The sequence below is a fragment of the Ranitomeya imitator genome, chromosome 2 (assembly GCF_032444005.1).
Source record: "Ranitomeya imitator isolate aRanImi1 chromosome 2, aRanImi1.pri, whole genome shotgun sequence".
In the NCBI taxonomy this organism is placed as follows: Eukaryota; Metazoa; Chordata; class Amphibia; order Anura; family Dendrobatidae; genus Ranitomeya; species Ranitomeya imitator.
Window position 1 is genome coordinate 152,685,373 of NC_091283.1, and position 15,206 is coordinate 152,700,578.

Consider the following 15,206-nt stretch of genomic DNA (forward strand, 5'->3'; position numbering starts at 1 on the left):
TATTATTACGCCATATCTACATTTTGAATGAATACAAAAAGAAACATGCATTATATCTGGCAGCTAGCATTAGTGTGGGATATGTCTGACAGGAAAGAGTGGCGGAGCGCCCCCAGAGGAAAACAAAAAGTAGCACCACAGGAAAAACTGAACATAGCACCGATTTCTGACAAGATAATACAGGCAATCTCCCACCCTGTGACGAGGCAACATGGAGGTAAAAGTAAGGAGGTGATAATACTGTACAAGCGTCTCATCAGCCGGCGCTCCCGTCACAATACCCCAAATGTTTTCAGATTTGCTTTCTGGTCAGTCAGCCGGGTTATTAAAGGCGTACGTGTTTCATCAATTACAAAAATATTTTCTGCTAATCTCTCCATTCTATACAATGTGTAATCAGCGTCTGTGAGTCGCTAGCAGTGGCTTAGTCACAGTCCACAGCCGCTTTCTTATGCTGTACGGGTTTGCGGTGTTTTGGGGTAATCGCTTACTTTGCATAGACTGTAATTTCCTGGCACTTTAGTTTCTAGCAACTTTCTCAACCAAAAATTGTCCCTAAACTGCAGTTACATAAAGATGGAGATAACACAGGAGCGCAGCCCACGTTGTAAACTGAAATCTGTGTTTATAGAAATCTATAAAATATCTGCCATGACTTTGCCCCAGGTCACAGGCAGGCGATAAAGCTTAGAGAAAGGCAACTTCTTTTATCATTAAAACAAAAACAATAACAATAATATACAATAGAAATAATTACATACAAAAATATAAGCACCTTTAATAAAAGGGACAAGCGGGCACCATATGCCCAGGGATGATTGCTTTCATTAGGAAACTGAGAAACGAGGAGGAGGATTGCCTTTTCTGGTTCAAAGTGGCCTGAAAGTGGAATATGATGTTCAGGCATCTCCGTCACATGTGGCCGTTTGCTTCCCGTCTGTGCTGAGGAGGTTTGTGTATCTGGGAGCAGATCCGTCATGTGCTTCTAATGATTGTCACGTGATGCTGTTTAGGTCATGTGATCCCAAGGCCGCTGGTACCCAGTGGTTTTCTCTTTGTTTAATAGGTTGGTGGTCCGCACCCGGGATGCCAGGCAGATTGGGCGGGTTCAGGCCATTTTTGCCCCAGCCGAAGAACGTGCATGTGAGACAAGAAATAGGCTGTGATGAGGTTTCAAGGTTGCTGATTTGGAAACGTGGCGTTCTCTTATGCTATTGGCCTCTTTTCTCAACAAAAAGTGTACTTACGTATATTTCTTTTAAAAAAATTTTTTAGTTTTCTTTTTTTAAGAGTTTATTTTTTAGCCTAGGAAACACACTGGTCCCACTTCAAAGCCAAATTTTTGTGTTGGGTCTCCAAAGTCATTGAACATTAGATCCACTATAGGGGCTTGCTCCACCTTGGGAGTGTTCAGCTCCAGTATGGTCTTCTGGGAGCCCTTCTTAGACTAAGGGAGGTAGAGAAAGAAAAAAAAAGTCAGAACTTCCATCACACATAAGAAATACGTATGAATCTACAGTATGTGGGGTCCGCTCTATCAATGAATGCAAAAATCTGTAAATTTGCTTCAACATTTTACTTTACATTGGTCACCAAGCAGGCTCCCCAGCAATGTGGCAGCTTTAAGAAAGTTGGGTTTCATAGAGATTTGGGTAATGGGGTCTCTGGCTGATAACCCCTGTGAAGGGGGGGGGGGGGGGGTGCAGAGGGACTAATGTTACTCAGATTTCCAGATTGTGTGAATGAAGCCATTTATATCACCCCCATTCACTTCTGCAGGTTCTGCAAGTTAAATTTGCTCCATAGTAAACCACTAATCCTCTTATTAAAGGAGTTTGAGTTAAAGGTGGTTTCCCACAAAGTTATCTTTAATCAACAGATCTTTGAATAGTCATAAGTTCCACAATTGGATGTGTTTTAAAGACTGTTCCTGTGCTGAGATAATCCTAAATGTGCCCCTGCTATGTGCTTTGTAATGAATGTGTCTGATCATACCACCGCTCCTGGACAGGGAAGGACGCAAAAGAGTATACAGTCATTGCAGCATGGGATCACAGCTGATTCTCTAGAGGTAAAACATTGTTTAAAAACAGGCAGTGAAATGTTTTGCCTCACAAAAAGAATCAGCTGTGATCCTGTGCTGTCCTGTCTGTATAGTCTTTTGCTTCCCCCCTGCCTAGGAGATGTGGTATTATCAGACCATGTTTTGTATGGTCACACACAGTCATTACACCATTAGGGCTCATACCAATATGTGAGAAAAAAAAGTTCCATAATCTAGACCGAAAAAATGTATGAGTGCCATGCGAGTACAATGTGATTTTCACACCTAGCATCCGATTTACATCTGAGTTAATTGCAAATGCTATCCGATTGCAATGCGGTTTTAACATGAGCTTTTACATACAGCAGTTCTCTATGTCATTTACGCATCGTTTTCAAAGGAAATATTCGTCAAAACACACACACACACACACACACACATACATGTATATACAGTACAGAGCAAAAGTTTGGACACACCTTCTCATTTAAAGATTTTTCTGTAGTTTCATGACTATGAAAATTGTACATTCACATTGAAGGCATCAAAACTATGAATTAACACATGTAACATAGTAACATAGTTATTAAGGTTGAAGGAAGACTTTAAGTCCATCTAGTTCAATCCATAGCCTAACCTAACATGTCCTAACATGTTGATCTAGAGGAAGGCAAAAAAAACCCATGTGGCAAATAGTAAGCTCCACATTGGAGAAAAAAATTCCTTCCCGACTCCACATACGGCAATCAGACTAGTTCCCTGGATAAACGCCCTATCAAGGAATCTAGTATATATACCCTGCAACATTATACTTTTCAAGAAAGGCATCCAATCCCCTCTTAAATGTAAGTAATGAATCACTCATTACAACACCAGTTCAGCTATGTCTTTCTTATACACCGGAGACCAGAACTGTGCACAGTATTCTAAGTGTGGTCGAACTAGTGACCTGTATAGAGGTAAAATTATGTTCTCCTCATGAACATCTATGCCTCTTTTAACCCCTTAGTGACAGAGCCAATTTGGTACTTAATGACCAGGCCAATTTTTGCAATTCTGACCACTGTCACTTTATGAGGTTATAACTCTGGAACGCTTCAACGGATCCCGCTGATTCTGAGATTGTTTTTTCGTGACATATTGTACTTCATGTTAGTGGTAGCATTTCTTCGATATTACTTGCGATTATTTATGAAAAAAACGGAAATATGGCGAAAATTTTTAAAATTTTGCAATTTTCAAACTTTGTATTTTTATGCCCTTAAATCAGAGAGATATGTCACGAAAAATAGGTAATAAATAACATTTCCCACATGTCTACTTTACATCAGCACAATTTTGGAAACAAAATTTTTTTTTGTTAGGGAGTTATAAGGGCTAAAAGTTGACCAGCAATTTCTCATTTTTACAACACCATTTTTTTTTAGGGACCACATCACATTTGAAGTCATTTTGAGGGGTCTATATGATAGAAAATAATGAAGTGTGACACCATTCTAAAAGCTGCACCCCTCAAGGTTCTCAAAACCACATTCAAGAAGTTTATTAACCCTTTACGTGCTTCACAGGAACTGAAACAATGTGGAAGGAAAAAATGAACATTTAACTTTTTTTTGCAAACATCTTAATTCAGAACCATTTTTTTTATTTTCACAAGTGTAAAAACAGAAATGTAACCATAAATTTTGTTATGCAATTTCTCCTGAATACGCCAATACCCCATATGTGGGGGTAAACCACTGTTTGGGCACACCGCAGAGCTTGGAAGTGAAGGAGTGCCGTTTTACTTTTTCACTGCAGAATTGGCTGGAATTGAGATCGGACGCCATGTCGCGTTTGGAGAGCCCCTGATGTGCCTTAACAGTAGAAATCCCCCACAAGTGACCCCATTTTGGAAACTAGACCCCCTATGGAACTTATCTAGACATGTGGTGAGAACCTTGAATGCCCAAGTGCTTCACAGAAGTTTAGAATGCAGAGCCGTGAAAATAAAAAATATTTTTTTTTTCAACAAAAAAGATTTTTTAGCCCCCAAGTTTTTATTTTCACAAGGGTAACAAGAGAAATTGGACCCCAAAAGTTGTTGTCCAATTTGTCCTGAGTATGCTGGTACCCCATATGTGGGGGTAAACCACTGTTTGGGCGCACGGCAGAGCTCGGAAGGAAGGAGCGCCGTTTTGGAATGCAGACTTTAATAGAATGGTCTGCGGGTATTATGTTGCGTTTGCAGAGCCCCTGATGTACCTAACCAGTAGAAACCCTCCACAAGTGACCCCAGTTTGGAAACTAGACCCCCCAAGGAACTTATCTAGATGTGTGGTGAGAACTTTGAATGCCCAAGTGCTTCACAGAAGTTTAGAATGCAGAGTCGTGAAAATAAAAAATATTTTTTTTTCCACAAAAAAGATATTGTAGCCCCCAAGTTTTTATTTTCACAAGGGTAACAGGAGAAATTGGACTGCAATAGTTGTTGTCCAATTTATCCCGAGTACGCTGATGCGCCATATGTGGGGGTAAACTACTGTTTGGGCACACGGCAGAGCTCGGAAGGGAAGGAGCGCCTTTTTGGAATGCAGACTTTGATAGAATGGTCTGTGGGCATTATGTTGCGATTGCAGAGCCCCTGATGTACCTAAACTGTAGTAACCCCCCACAAGTGACCCCATTTTGGAAACTAGACCCCCCAAGGAACTTATCTAGATGTGTGGTGAGAACTTTGAATGCCCAAGTGCTTCACAGAAGTTTAGAATGCAGAGTCGTGAAAATAAAAAATATTTTTTTTTTCCACAAAAAAGATATTGTAGCCCCCAAGTTTTTATTTTCACAAGGGTAACAGGAGAAATTGGACTGCAATAGTTGTTGTCCAATTTATCCCGAGTACGCTGATGCGCCATATGTGGGGGTAAACCACTGTTTGGGCACACGGCAGAGTTCGGAAGGGAAGGAGCGCCTTTTTGGAATGCAGACTTTGATAGAATGGTCTGTGGGCATTATGTTGCGATTGCAGAGCCCCTGATGTACCTAAACTGTAGTAACCCCCCACAAGTGACCCCATTTTGGAAACTAGACCCCCCAAGGAACTTATCTAGATGTGTGGTGAGAACTTTGAATGCCCAAGTGCTTCACAGAAGTTTAGAATGCAGAGTCGTGAAAATAAAAAATATTTTTTTTTTCACAATAAAGATATTGTAGCCCCCAAGTTTTTATTTTCACAAGGGTAACAAGAGAAATTGGACCCCAGAAGTTGTTGTCCAATTTATCCCGAGTACGCTGATGCCCCATATGTGGGGGTAACCCACTGTTTGGGCGCACGGCAGAGCTCAGAAGGGAGGGAGCACCATTTGACTTTTTGAGCGCAAAATTGGCTGTCGTGTTTGGAGACCCCCTGATGTAACTAAACAGTGCAAACCCCCCAATTCTAGCTCCAACCCTAACCCCAACACACCCCTAACCCTAATCCCAACCTGATCCATAATCCTAATCACTAACCCTAACCATAATCACAACCCTTACCCCAAAACAACCCTAATGTCAACCCTAACCATAACCCTAATCAAAACCCTAAATCCAACACACCCCTAATCCTAATCTCAACCCTAACCTCAAACCTAACCCTAATCCCAATACACCCCTAATCACAACCCTAACCTTAACCCTAATCCCAAACCTAACCCTAATCCCAAGCGTAACCCTAATGCCAACCCTAACCCTAATACCAACCCTAATCCAAACCCTAACCCTAATCCCAGCTCTAACCCTAACTTTAGCCCCAACCCTAGCCCTAACTTTAGCCCCAACCCTAACCCTAGCCCTAAGGCTACTTTCACACTTGCGTCGTTTGGCATTCCATCGCAATCCGTCGTTTTGGACAAGAAACGGATCCTGCAAATGTGCCCGCAGGATGCGTTTTTTGCCCATAGACTTGTATTGCCGACGGATCGTGACGGATGGCCACACGTCGCGTCCGTCGTGCACTGGATCAGTTGTGTTTTGGCGGAGCGTCGGCACAAAAAAAGTTCAATGAAATGTTTTTTTGTACGTCGCATCCGCCATTTCTGATCGCGCATGCGTGGCCGTAACTCCGCCCCCTCCTCCCCAGGACATAGATTGGGCAGCGGATGCTTTGAAAAACTACAGCTGCTGCCCACATTGTGCACAATTTTCACAACGTGTGTCGGTATGTCGGGCCGACGCATTGCGACGGCCCCGTACCGACGTAAGTGTGAAAGAAGCTTAACCCTAAATTTAGCCCCAACCCTAACCCTAAATTTAGCCCCAACCCTAGCCCTACCCCTAATTTTAGCCCCAACTGCTGTTCTCCTGCCGGCCGGCAGATGGAGACAGATGGCGGGCGCACTGGGCATGCGCCCGCCATTTTCTTCTGCCGGCGGCCAGGAGGAGCAGCAAGAGGATCCAGGGACCTAGGTGAGTATGCTAGGGTCCCCGAATCCCCCTATTTCTCTGTCCTCTGATGTGCGATCACATCAGAGGACAGAGAATTACACTTTACTTTTTTTTTTTTTTGCGGTCGCCGGTAAACAGTTAATTACCGGCGATCGCAAAACAGGGGTCGGTAAAACCGACCCCGATTATGCTCTTTGGGGTCTCGGCTACCCCCGGCAGCCGAGACCCCAAAGATTCTCCCGGTGCCGGCCGGCGGGCGCACTGCGCATGCGCCCGCCATTTTGAAGATGGCGGCGCCCACCGGGAGACACGATGAGCATCGGGGGAGCTAGGTGAGTATTGGGGGGCCACCTGGGACCCCTTTTCTCTGTCCTCCGATGTTCGATCACATCGGAGGACAGAGAAATTAAAAAGAGATCGCGTTTTTTTTTTGTGATCGCCGGTAAACGGTTAATTACCGGCGATCGCAAATGCGGGGAGGGTTAAAACCCCCCCGAATCATGTTCTCTGGGGTCTCGGCTACCCCCGGCAGCCGAGACCCCGGAGAAAATCGGCCTCTGGGGGGCGCTATTGACTTTTTCCACAGCGCCGTTAATTAACGGCGCTGTGGTTTAAGTACCCTTAGCGGCCGCCGTTAAAAGGCATATCGGCGGTCGCTAAGGGGTTAATACATCCCATTATTTTATTTGCCTTAGTAGCAGCTGCCTGACACTGGCCACTGAACATGAGTTTGTCATCCACCCATACACCCAGGTCTTTTTCATTGACGGTTTTGCCCAGAGTTTTAGAATTAAGCACATAGTTATACATCTTATTACTTCTACGCAAGTGCACGACCTTACATTTATCCCCATTAAAGCTCATTTGCCATTTATCAGCCCAAGCTTCTAGTTTACATAAATCATCCTGTAATATAAAATTGTCCTCCTCTGTATTGAATACCCTACAGAGTTTAGTGTCATCTGCAAATATTGAAATTCTGCTCTGAATGCCCCCTACAAGGTCATTAATAAATATGTTAAAAAGAAGAGGGCCCAATACTGACCCCTGTGGTACCCCACTGCTAACTGCAACCCAGTCCGAGTATGCTCCATTAATAACCACCCTTTGTTTGCTATCCCTGAGCCAGCTCTTAACCCACTTACACATATTTTCCCCTATCCCCATTATTCTCATTTTATGTATCAACCTTTTGTGTGGCACCGTATCAAAAGCTTTTGAAAAGTCCATATACACTACGTCCACTGGGTTCCCTTGGTCCAGTCCGGAACTTACCTCTTCATAGAAGCTGATCAGATTAGTCTGAAAGGAACGGTCCCTAGTAAACCCGTGCTGATACTGGGTCATGAGGTTATTCCTCTTCAGATACTCAAGTATAGCATCCCTTAGAATACCCTCCAGGATTTTACCCACAGTAGAGGTTAAGCTTACTGGCCTATAATTACCGAGTTCAGTTTTTGTCCCCTTTTTGAATATTGGCACCACATTTGCTATACACCACTCCTGTGGTACAGACCCTGTTATTATGGAGTCTTTAAAGATTAAAAATAATGGTCTATCAATGACTGTACTTAGTTCCTGCAGTACTCGGGGGGTGTATCCCATCTGGGCCCGGAGATTTGTCAATTTTAGTGATTTTTAGACGCCGACGTACTTCCTGCTGGGTTAAGCAGGTGACATTTAATGGGGAATTTTTATCACTAGTCATTCTGTCTGCCATGGGATTTTCTTGTGTAAATACTGCTGAAAAAAAAAGTCATTTAGCATATTGGCTTTTTCCTCATCCTCATCCACCATTTCACTCAGACTATTTTTAAGGGGGCCAACACTATCATTTTTTAGTTTCTTACTATTTACCTAGTTAAAGAATATTTTGGGATTATTTTTACTCTCCCTGGCAACGAGTCTCTCTGTCTCAATCTTTGCTGCTTTGATTTGCTTTTTACATAATTTATTTAATTTTTTTTTTATTTATTTAATGCCTCATCACTACCTACTTCCATTAATTCTCTAAATGCTTTCTTTTTGTCACTTATTGCACCCCTTACAGCTCTATTTAGCCATGTGGAATTATATACTTAACAAAAAATTTTTTGTTAACAAGTGAAAATATGTCTTATATTCTAGGCTCTTCAAAGTAGCCACCTTTTCCTTTGATGACTGCTTTGCATACTCTTGGCATTCTCTTGATGAGCTTCAAGAGGTAGTCACCGGGAATGGTTTTCACTTCACAGGTGTGCCCTGTCAGGTTTAATAAGTGGGATTTCTTGCCTTATAAATGGGGTTAGAACCATCAGTTGTTTTGTGCAGAAGTCTGGTGGATACACAGCTGATAGTCATACTGAATAGACTGTTAGAATTTGTATTATGGCAAGATAAAAGCAGCTAAGTAAAGAAAACAGAGTGGCCATCATTACTTTAAGAAATGAAGGTCAGTCAGTCCGAAAAATTGGGAAAACTTTGAAAGTGTCGCCAAGTGCAGTGGCAAAAACCATCAAGCACTACAAAGAAACTGGCTCACATGAGGACGGACCCAGGAAAGGAAGACCAAGAGTCACCTCTGCTTCTGAGGATAAGTTTATCCGAGTCACCAGCCTCAGAAATCGCACGTTAACAGCAGCTCAGATTAGAGACCAGGTCAATGCCACACAGAGTTCTAGCAGCAGACACATCTCTACAACTGTTAAGAGGAGACTTTGTGCAGCAGGCCTTCATGGTAAAATAGCTGCTAGGAATCCATTGCTAAGGACAGGCAACAAGCAGAAGAGACTTGTATGGGCTAAAGCAGAGGTCCCCAACTCCAGTCCTCAAGGCCCACCAACAGGTCATGTTTTCAGGATTTCCTTTGCATTGCACAGGTGATGCAATTATTACCTGGGCAAGACTAAGGAAATCCTGAAAACATGACATGTTGGTGGGCCTTGAGGACTGGAGTTGGGGACCTCTGGGCTAAAGAACACAAGGAATGGACATTAGACCAGTGGAAATCTGCACTTTGGTCTGATGAGTCCAAATTTGAGATCTTTGGTTCCAACCACCATGTCTTTGTGCGACGCAGAAAAGGTGAACAGATGGACTCTACATGCCTGGTTCCCACTGTGAAGCATGGACGAGGAGGTGTAATGGTGTGGGGGTGCTTTGCTGGTGACACTGTTGGGGATTTATTGAAAATTGAAGGCATACTGAACCAGCATGGCTACCACAGCATCTTGCAGCGGCATGCTATTCCATTCGGTTTGCGTTTAGTTGGACCATCATTTATTTCTCAACAGGACAATGACCCCAAACACACCTCCAAGCTGTGTAAGGGTTATTTGACCAAGAAAGAGAGTGATGGTGTGCTACGCCAGATGACCTGGCCTCCACAGTCACCAGACCTGAACCCAATTGAGATGGTTTGGGGTGAGCTGGACCGCAGAGTGAAGGCAAAAGGGCCTTCAAGAATGTAGGAAGACCATTCCCGGTGACTACCTCTTGAAGCTCATCAAGAGAATGCCAAGAGTGTGCAAAGCAGTCATCAAAGCAAAAGGTGGCTACTTTGAAGAACCTAGAATATAAGACATAATTTCAGTTGTTTCACACTTTTTTGTTCAGTATATAATTCCACATGTGTTAATTCATAGCTTTGATGCCTTTAGTGTAAATGTACAATTTCATAGACATGAAAATACAGAAAAATCTTTAAATGAGAAGGTGTGTCCAAACTTCCAATCTTTTGATCTTCACTGTGTACATATATACTTTATTCTGGCTGTGTCTTTATTTAACATGTAACAATTATAGGATTAGTAATGGATAGGTGTCTTATTGATATCTCTCCATTACTAAGCCGTGGGCTTGATGTCACCTTACAATACAAAGGTGACATCAACCCCACAACTACTACCCCACTTGCCACCGCTACAGGCAAGTGGGAAGAGCGAGGCTAAGTGTCGGAATTGGCGCATCTTAGAAATGCACCTTTTCTGGGGCAGCTGAGTGCTGATGTTTTCAGCCGGGGGGTGCAAATAACCATGGCCCCTTCCTAGGCTATTAATATCAGCCCACAGCTTTCTGCATAGCCTTTGCTGGTTATTAGCCCCTTAACCACGATTTTGCGTTTTCGTTTTTCGCTCCCCTCCTTCCCAGAGCCGTAAGTTTTTTTATTTTTCTGTCAATATGGCCATGTGAGGGCTTATTTTTTGTGGAACGAGTTGTACTTTTGAACGACACCATTGGTTTTACCATGTCTTGTACTTGAAAACGGGCAAAAAATTCAAAGTGCGGTGAAATTGCAAAAATTGTTTTTTGTTTGACTTTTTTGCTAAGTTCACTAAATGCTAAAACTGACCTGCTAATATGATTTTCCAGGTCATTACGAGTACATAGACACCAAACATGTCTAGGTTATTTTTTATCTAAGTGGTAAAAAGAGGTCAGCGGTGCGCGTATTTCAGGCTGGATGCGCTTGTTAAATGCCGCTGTCAGAGTTTGACAGCTGCATTTAACTAGTCAACAGGCGTGTGTGGATCGCGATTCCGCCCGCACCTATTGCGGGCACATATCAGCTGTTCAAAACAGCTGACATGTCCCGGCTTTGATGCGGGCTCACCACCGGAGCCCTCATCAAAGCGGGGGTTCTGCCATCGGACATACTATTCCGTCTGATGGCAGAAAGGGGTTAATTATGAGGGGACCCCACGTCATTTTTTTGGGAGTCCCCCATTTTAATAGCCAGTAATTGCTAAGTATATAGCTGTGAGCTTATATTAATAGCCTGGGAAGCTCCATGGGTATTACCCCCTTTCCAGGCTAAAAACATCTGCCCCCAGTCATCGGCTTTCCCTCTGCTGGTTGCGAAAATTGCGCCAGAGCCCACGCCATTTTTTAACTTAAAATAATCTTTTATTAATTAAATACATGTCCAGTATTTAGCACACACACTGTGCTAATTGTATTTGTCACTGACATCTATATATCTACCTATTCTATATGTATTTACTGTATGTAATCCATCTCTTCTATCCTGTCGGCTCCTGCAGTGATTTTACAGAAGCCGGCAGAAGAATTACCAGCTTTACTTCTAGCTTTCTGTGCACTATATATACACATATATATATGTGTGTGTGTTACTGCGTAATGTGTATTCTATATATATATATATTTCTATTCTATTCTAACCTGTCAGTGTGATTTTACTGTACACCTCACATGAATTACCGGCTTTTCAAAGGACATCGGTGCGAGTGCTGTGCGTTTTTTTTCTTGCATCCATTGACTTGCATTGGTGAGTCTCGTCCAAGGTATGCAGCAAATCTCAGCATGCTGCGATTTTTTTCTCAGTCCGATTTCAGCTGAGATTAAAATCGCAGATGAGATGTAACTCACTGAATAACATTGGTCAGAGAGCAATCCGATTTTTTTCTCGGATTGCACTCGTCCGTTTTTCTCGCAAACGAGTATGAGCCCTTACACAATACTCAGCAGGGGCACATTTATAAGATTATCTCAGCACAGGAACATTTTTTTAACATGTTAATTAAAATGTACTTTCTTCTTGGGAAAACTCTTAAATAAAAATACAAAACACAGACAGCGATACAAGAAAACTAAGCAAACAATTTACCAGCCCCTTCATCCATGCCCTACCAGTGCTCTATTTTAGCTTCAACCTTAACATTCAGCATATCCGATAGAACTAAACAAAAACCATGGGTAGAAAGGGGACTGTTGGGATGTGAGCGGCCCGCCGGAAGAGTGGACTGTTCAGATTTTGAAAGTTGTGAATTTGCTAAAAGTGAAGTGGTTGTAAGAGGCTAAAAAACGCTGAACAAGTCCACAGAAATGGATTTTAGAACACAAGGCATTTCCTCATTCTTTTAGCATTTTTGCTGGCGGGTTCCTGAGCTGTGCCGCCTAAAAGATGTGTGCACATACCCTAAAAGCCATAAAAAGCCCCATATCTCTTCAACCGTATGGCGGATTTATAAAAAATAGAATAAGAGGAAAACTGATGCTAGCTCCTCTTTCCTCATGCTCCTATGCCTTCTGCAGTAGACAGCTACGATTCCTGTTATTCCTCAGCCGTGTCCAGTGACCACTGAGGTGACTGCTCGTGTCTCCTCCGTCTCAAAAGAAGAATCCATATTAATGATATAATGTGTCCCGGAGTCTCCACGGCTCTGGATTCGTTTCCTATTGATAAATGGTTTTGTTTTTTGTGTCAGAACTAATAATACTCGTCTGGTATTGTGTACCGCAGCCTGACATTGTGCTGCAGATCAATAGACTGCTGTATCCCTGCTGCATTCACATTCAGAGACTTTCATGTCACTAGAACAATGTCTCTCATGACGCCGGCAGCCATTGTAATAATCTGATCACCTGTCACAGCGGTAAATGGTGCACCAGATTCCTATCAGATGAGACAGATGGAGCTGAGTCACTTACTGCGCATCCATCCATGATGGCCTGAATGTACGGGTTGTTGTCATGGGACATTTCTTCATCGTTAGAGCCCAGGAAGCGGATCGCCTTGTCATGGCTGTTGGTGGTGGCGTCATGCCAGGCTACAGACTGGAAGCAGTTGTAGGTGATGTTCTGCTTGGCGGAGGCGCTGAGAAGCCTCAGGAATGTCATCTGTACAACGCCAACTGGATTGCCATCCGCATCCACGTAGGACAGCTGAAACAAATCAGAAACATCTACAGGGTAAAAACTGACGGTGTAAGACATCGCTCACACCTCTCACACATGGGGTTGTTTGGCACCGAACAATTCCAGATCAGGAGGTGAGTGGTGTATTCTGTAGTTAAACAACGAGCTCCAACAACCTTCTTTTGAGTTCCTCCATTATCTGTGTACAAGTGATGAGAAGAAGTGATGGAAGCAATAGGTAGTCACCAGATTCTGATGATGGAGGTGACGGGCGGGCAGCAGATACTGATGAGATTTAAATTTTTCTTTTTTTCAGTCACTTTGTATTTTATTAATTTGTTTTATCTATTAACATTTCTACTTTTGGAAGCTTGTTACTTTGTAGCATTTCATCCACACCTAAGACTTTTGCACAAAACTGTATGTTTCAACATGACCGTATATTGGAGGTGTAGAAACTCTCCCCCATCGAAAGCTGACAGAGCAATGATGATCTCACCACCGTCAGTGACCAAAATGCGGTCTCTGAAAAAAGCTCAGTGCCGCTGCCACTTCGTTCTAGTGATTAGTAGAGGTTATAATACTCTTTAGTTGGGTCAACATGGATTCTGACAGTAGATAATATAGAACATAGCATATGCACTATACAGAGCATCACATAACAATCCATTAATAGGAAAATCTATACAAACCACTCTGGGACCGTTCTGCTGCCTGAGAAAGAAGAGGACTGAACAGAAAAGAGCAGCATGCAAGCTTAGACTCAGCTAACAACACATGAGAAGCAACATCCCTGGAGTTTGCAGCGCGCATAGTGTGCACGACTACAGCCACACACCTCAGTCAGACCCAGAGGCTCACTAAAAAAAAAAAAAAAAAACAGTTTCCATTTGCGGAAGGTCTGGTCCCGGTATATACTTCTGTTATATAAAAAGAGCCATATCTTATCTATAGTCATTTGGAGGGTGAAGGGGCCTTTATGATATGATTATTAGCATAAAGCCTCATGTCGAGGAGACGAATGCGAGTCACAGGCTCCTCTCTGGTCTCACTTCCATACTTGTTGGTAGCTGTTTCTTTAAACCATGATCCCCAGTACCTGCAGTTCATTCAACTTCTGTATCCAAGCAGAAAGCTCTTAGGGGCTGAGAATGAAGTGGGGGATTATGTAAAATCGCTCTATAGCAAAGAAATTGATATGTACAAAAAACAAATATATAGAGAGAGAAGACTTGACAGAGGCTGTGAAGTTAAGACACGGAGCGGCAATGATGCCAGCAAGAGCTGCAAAGTTTTCTACTTCAAAGCAGCCACCCTGAGCTGTGCTGAGTACCTATGATATTAAAAGCAGAGGAGGGAGCAGAGGTGCTTGTCGCTTCTCCATGACTATCAAACTAGGAAGACCGCCTCCTCTTACACTGCAGGGCCCGCTGCTGTATTGCCATGTGCCCACTTTGGAAAATAAGGCAGCTGCCCTGCTGACCGCACTGGTGCAATATGGAGGGGATCAGATCTAAGGATACTGCTGGCTTCAGAGAGGACTATTTTTAATTATAAAGTAGAAATGTTTCTTTAATACAAGTATCAAGACTTATTCACATGTTTTTTGCACCCGGACCTGGAAAGGAACCAGTCACTTAAATGCTGCCCATGCTTATTAAAGGGAATAAGCAGGATGTACCTGTTAACTAAGGACGGTGCTGCATTTGTTATGTAATCTAAATCATGTAAGATGTAATGTGATGTCAGTGGTGTCACATTATATCTTGCATGGCGCTCAGTGGCTTTGATAGTAGCGGATAGAGCTGCAATCAAAGTTCTGCTGTCTCCGTTACTCTTGCAAGAACAGCTAATGAGCTAAGCAGGGATTCTCTAATGCACTGGATAACCAAAGAGTAGATGTGTACAGAAGCCTGGGACACAGACCGTGGGTGCATAGGATCACGCCACTGAGAAAATCCCGAAACATGACCTCCGGAGGAAACTTGTAGGCAGTGAGGCAGCAGAAAGTAGGCTGACAGTATGCAAGGTACAGTTCTAGCGGTGACTGAAGCATATGCACCTCCTCACATTTACTATGGGGCCATTTCCTAATTTTGTCGTCATGAAGAAATCATAGGTA

The 15,206-nt window shown here is 43.0% G+C and overlaps 1 protein-coding gene across 2 annotated transcripts in view; it reads right to left on the reverse strand.

Moving 5' to 3' along the window:
- Positions 1 to 1,154: 1,154 nt before the first annotated feature.
- The window catches only part of COL5A1 (collagen type V alpha 1 chain), a 236,137-nt gene continuing 222,085 nt past the window's right edge, over positions 1,155 to 15,206 (reverse strand). For both annotated transcript variants that reach the window (XM_069747489.1, XM_069747488.1), the window contains exons 65-66: positions 12,878 to 13,111; positions 1,155 to 1,447 (exon numbers count right to left, since the gene is read on the reverse strand). In XM_069747489.1, the coding sequence (XP_069603590.1) occupies positions 1,301 to 1,447; positions 12,878 to 13,111 (381 nt within the window). In that variant the 3' untranslated portion in view covers positions 1,155 to 1,300. The remainder of the gene's footprint in view (positions 1,448 to 12,877; positions 13,112 to 15,206) is intronic.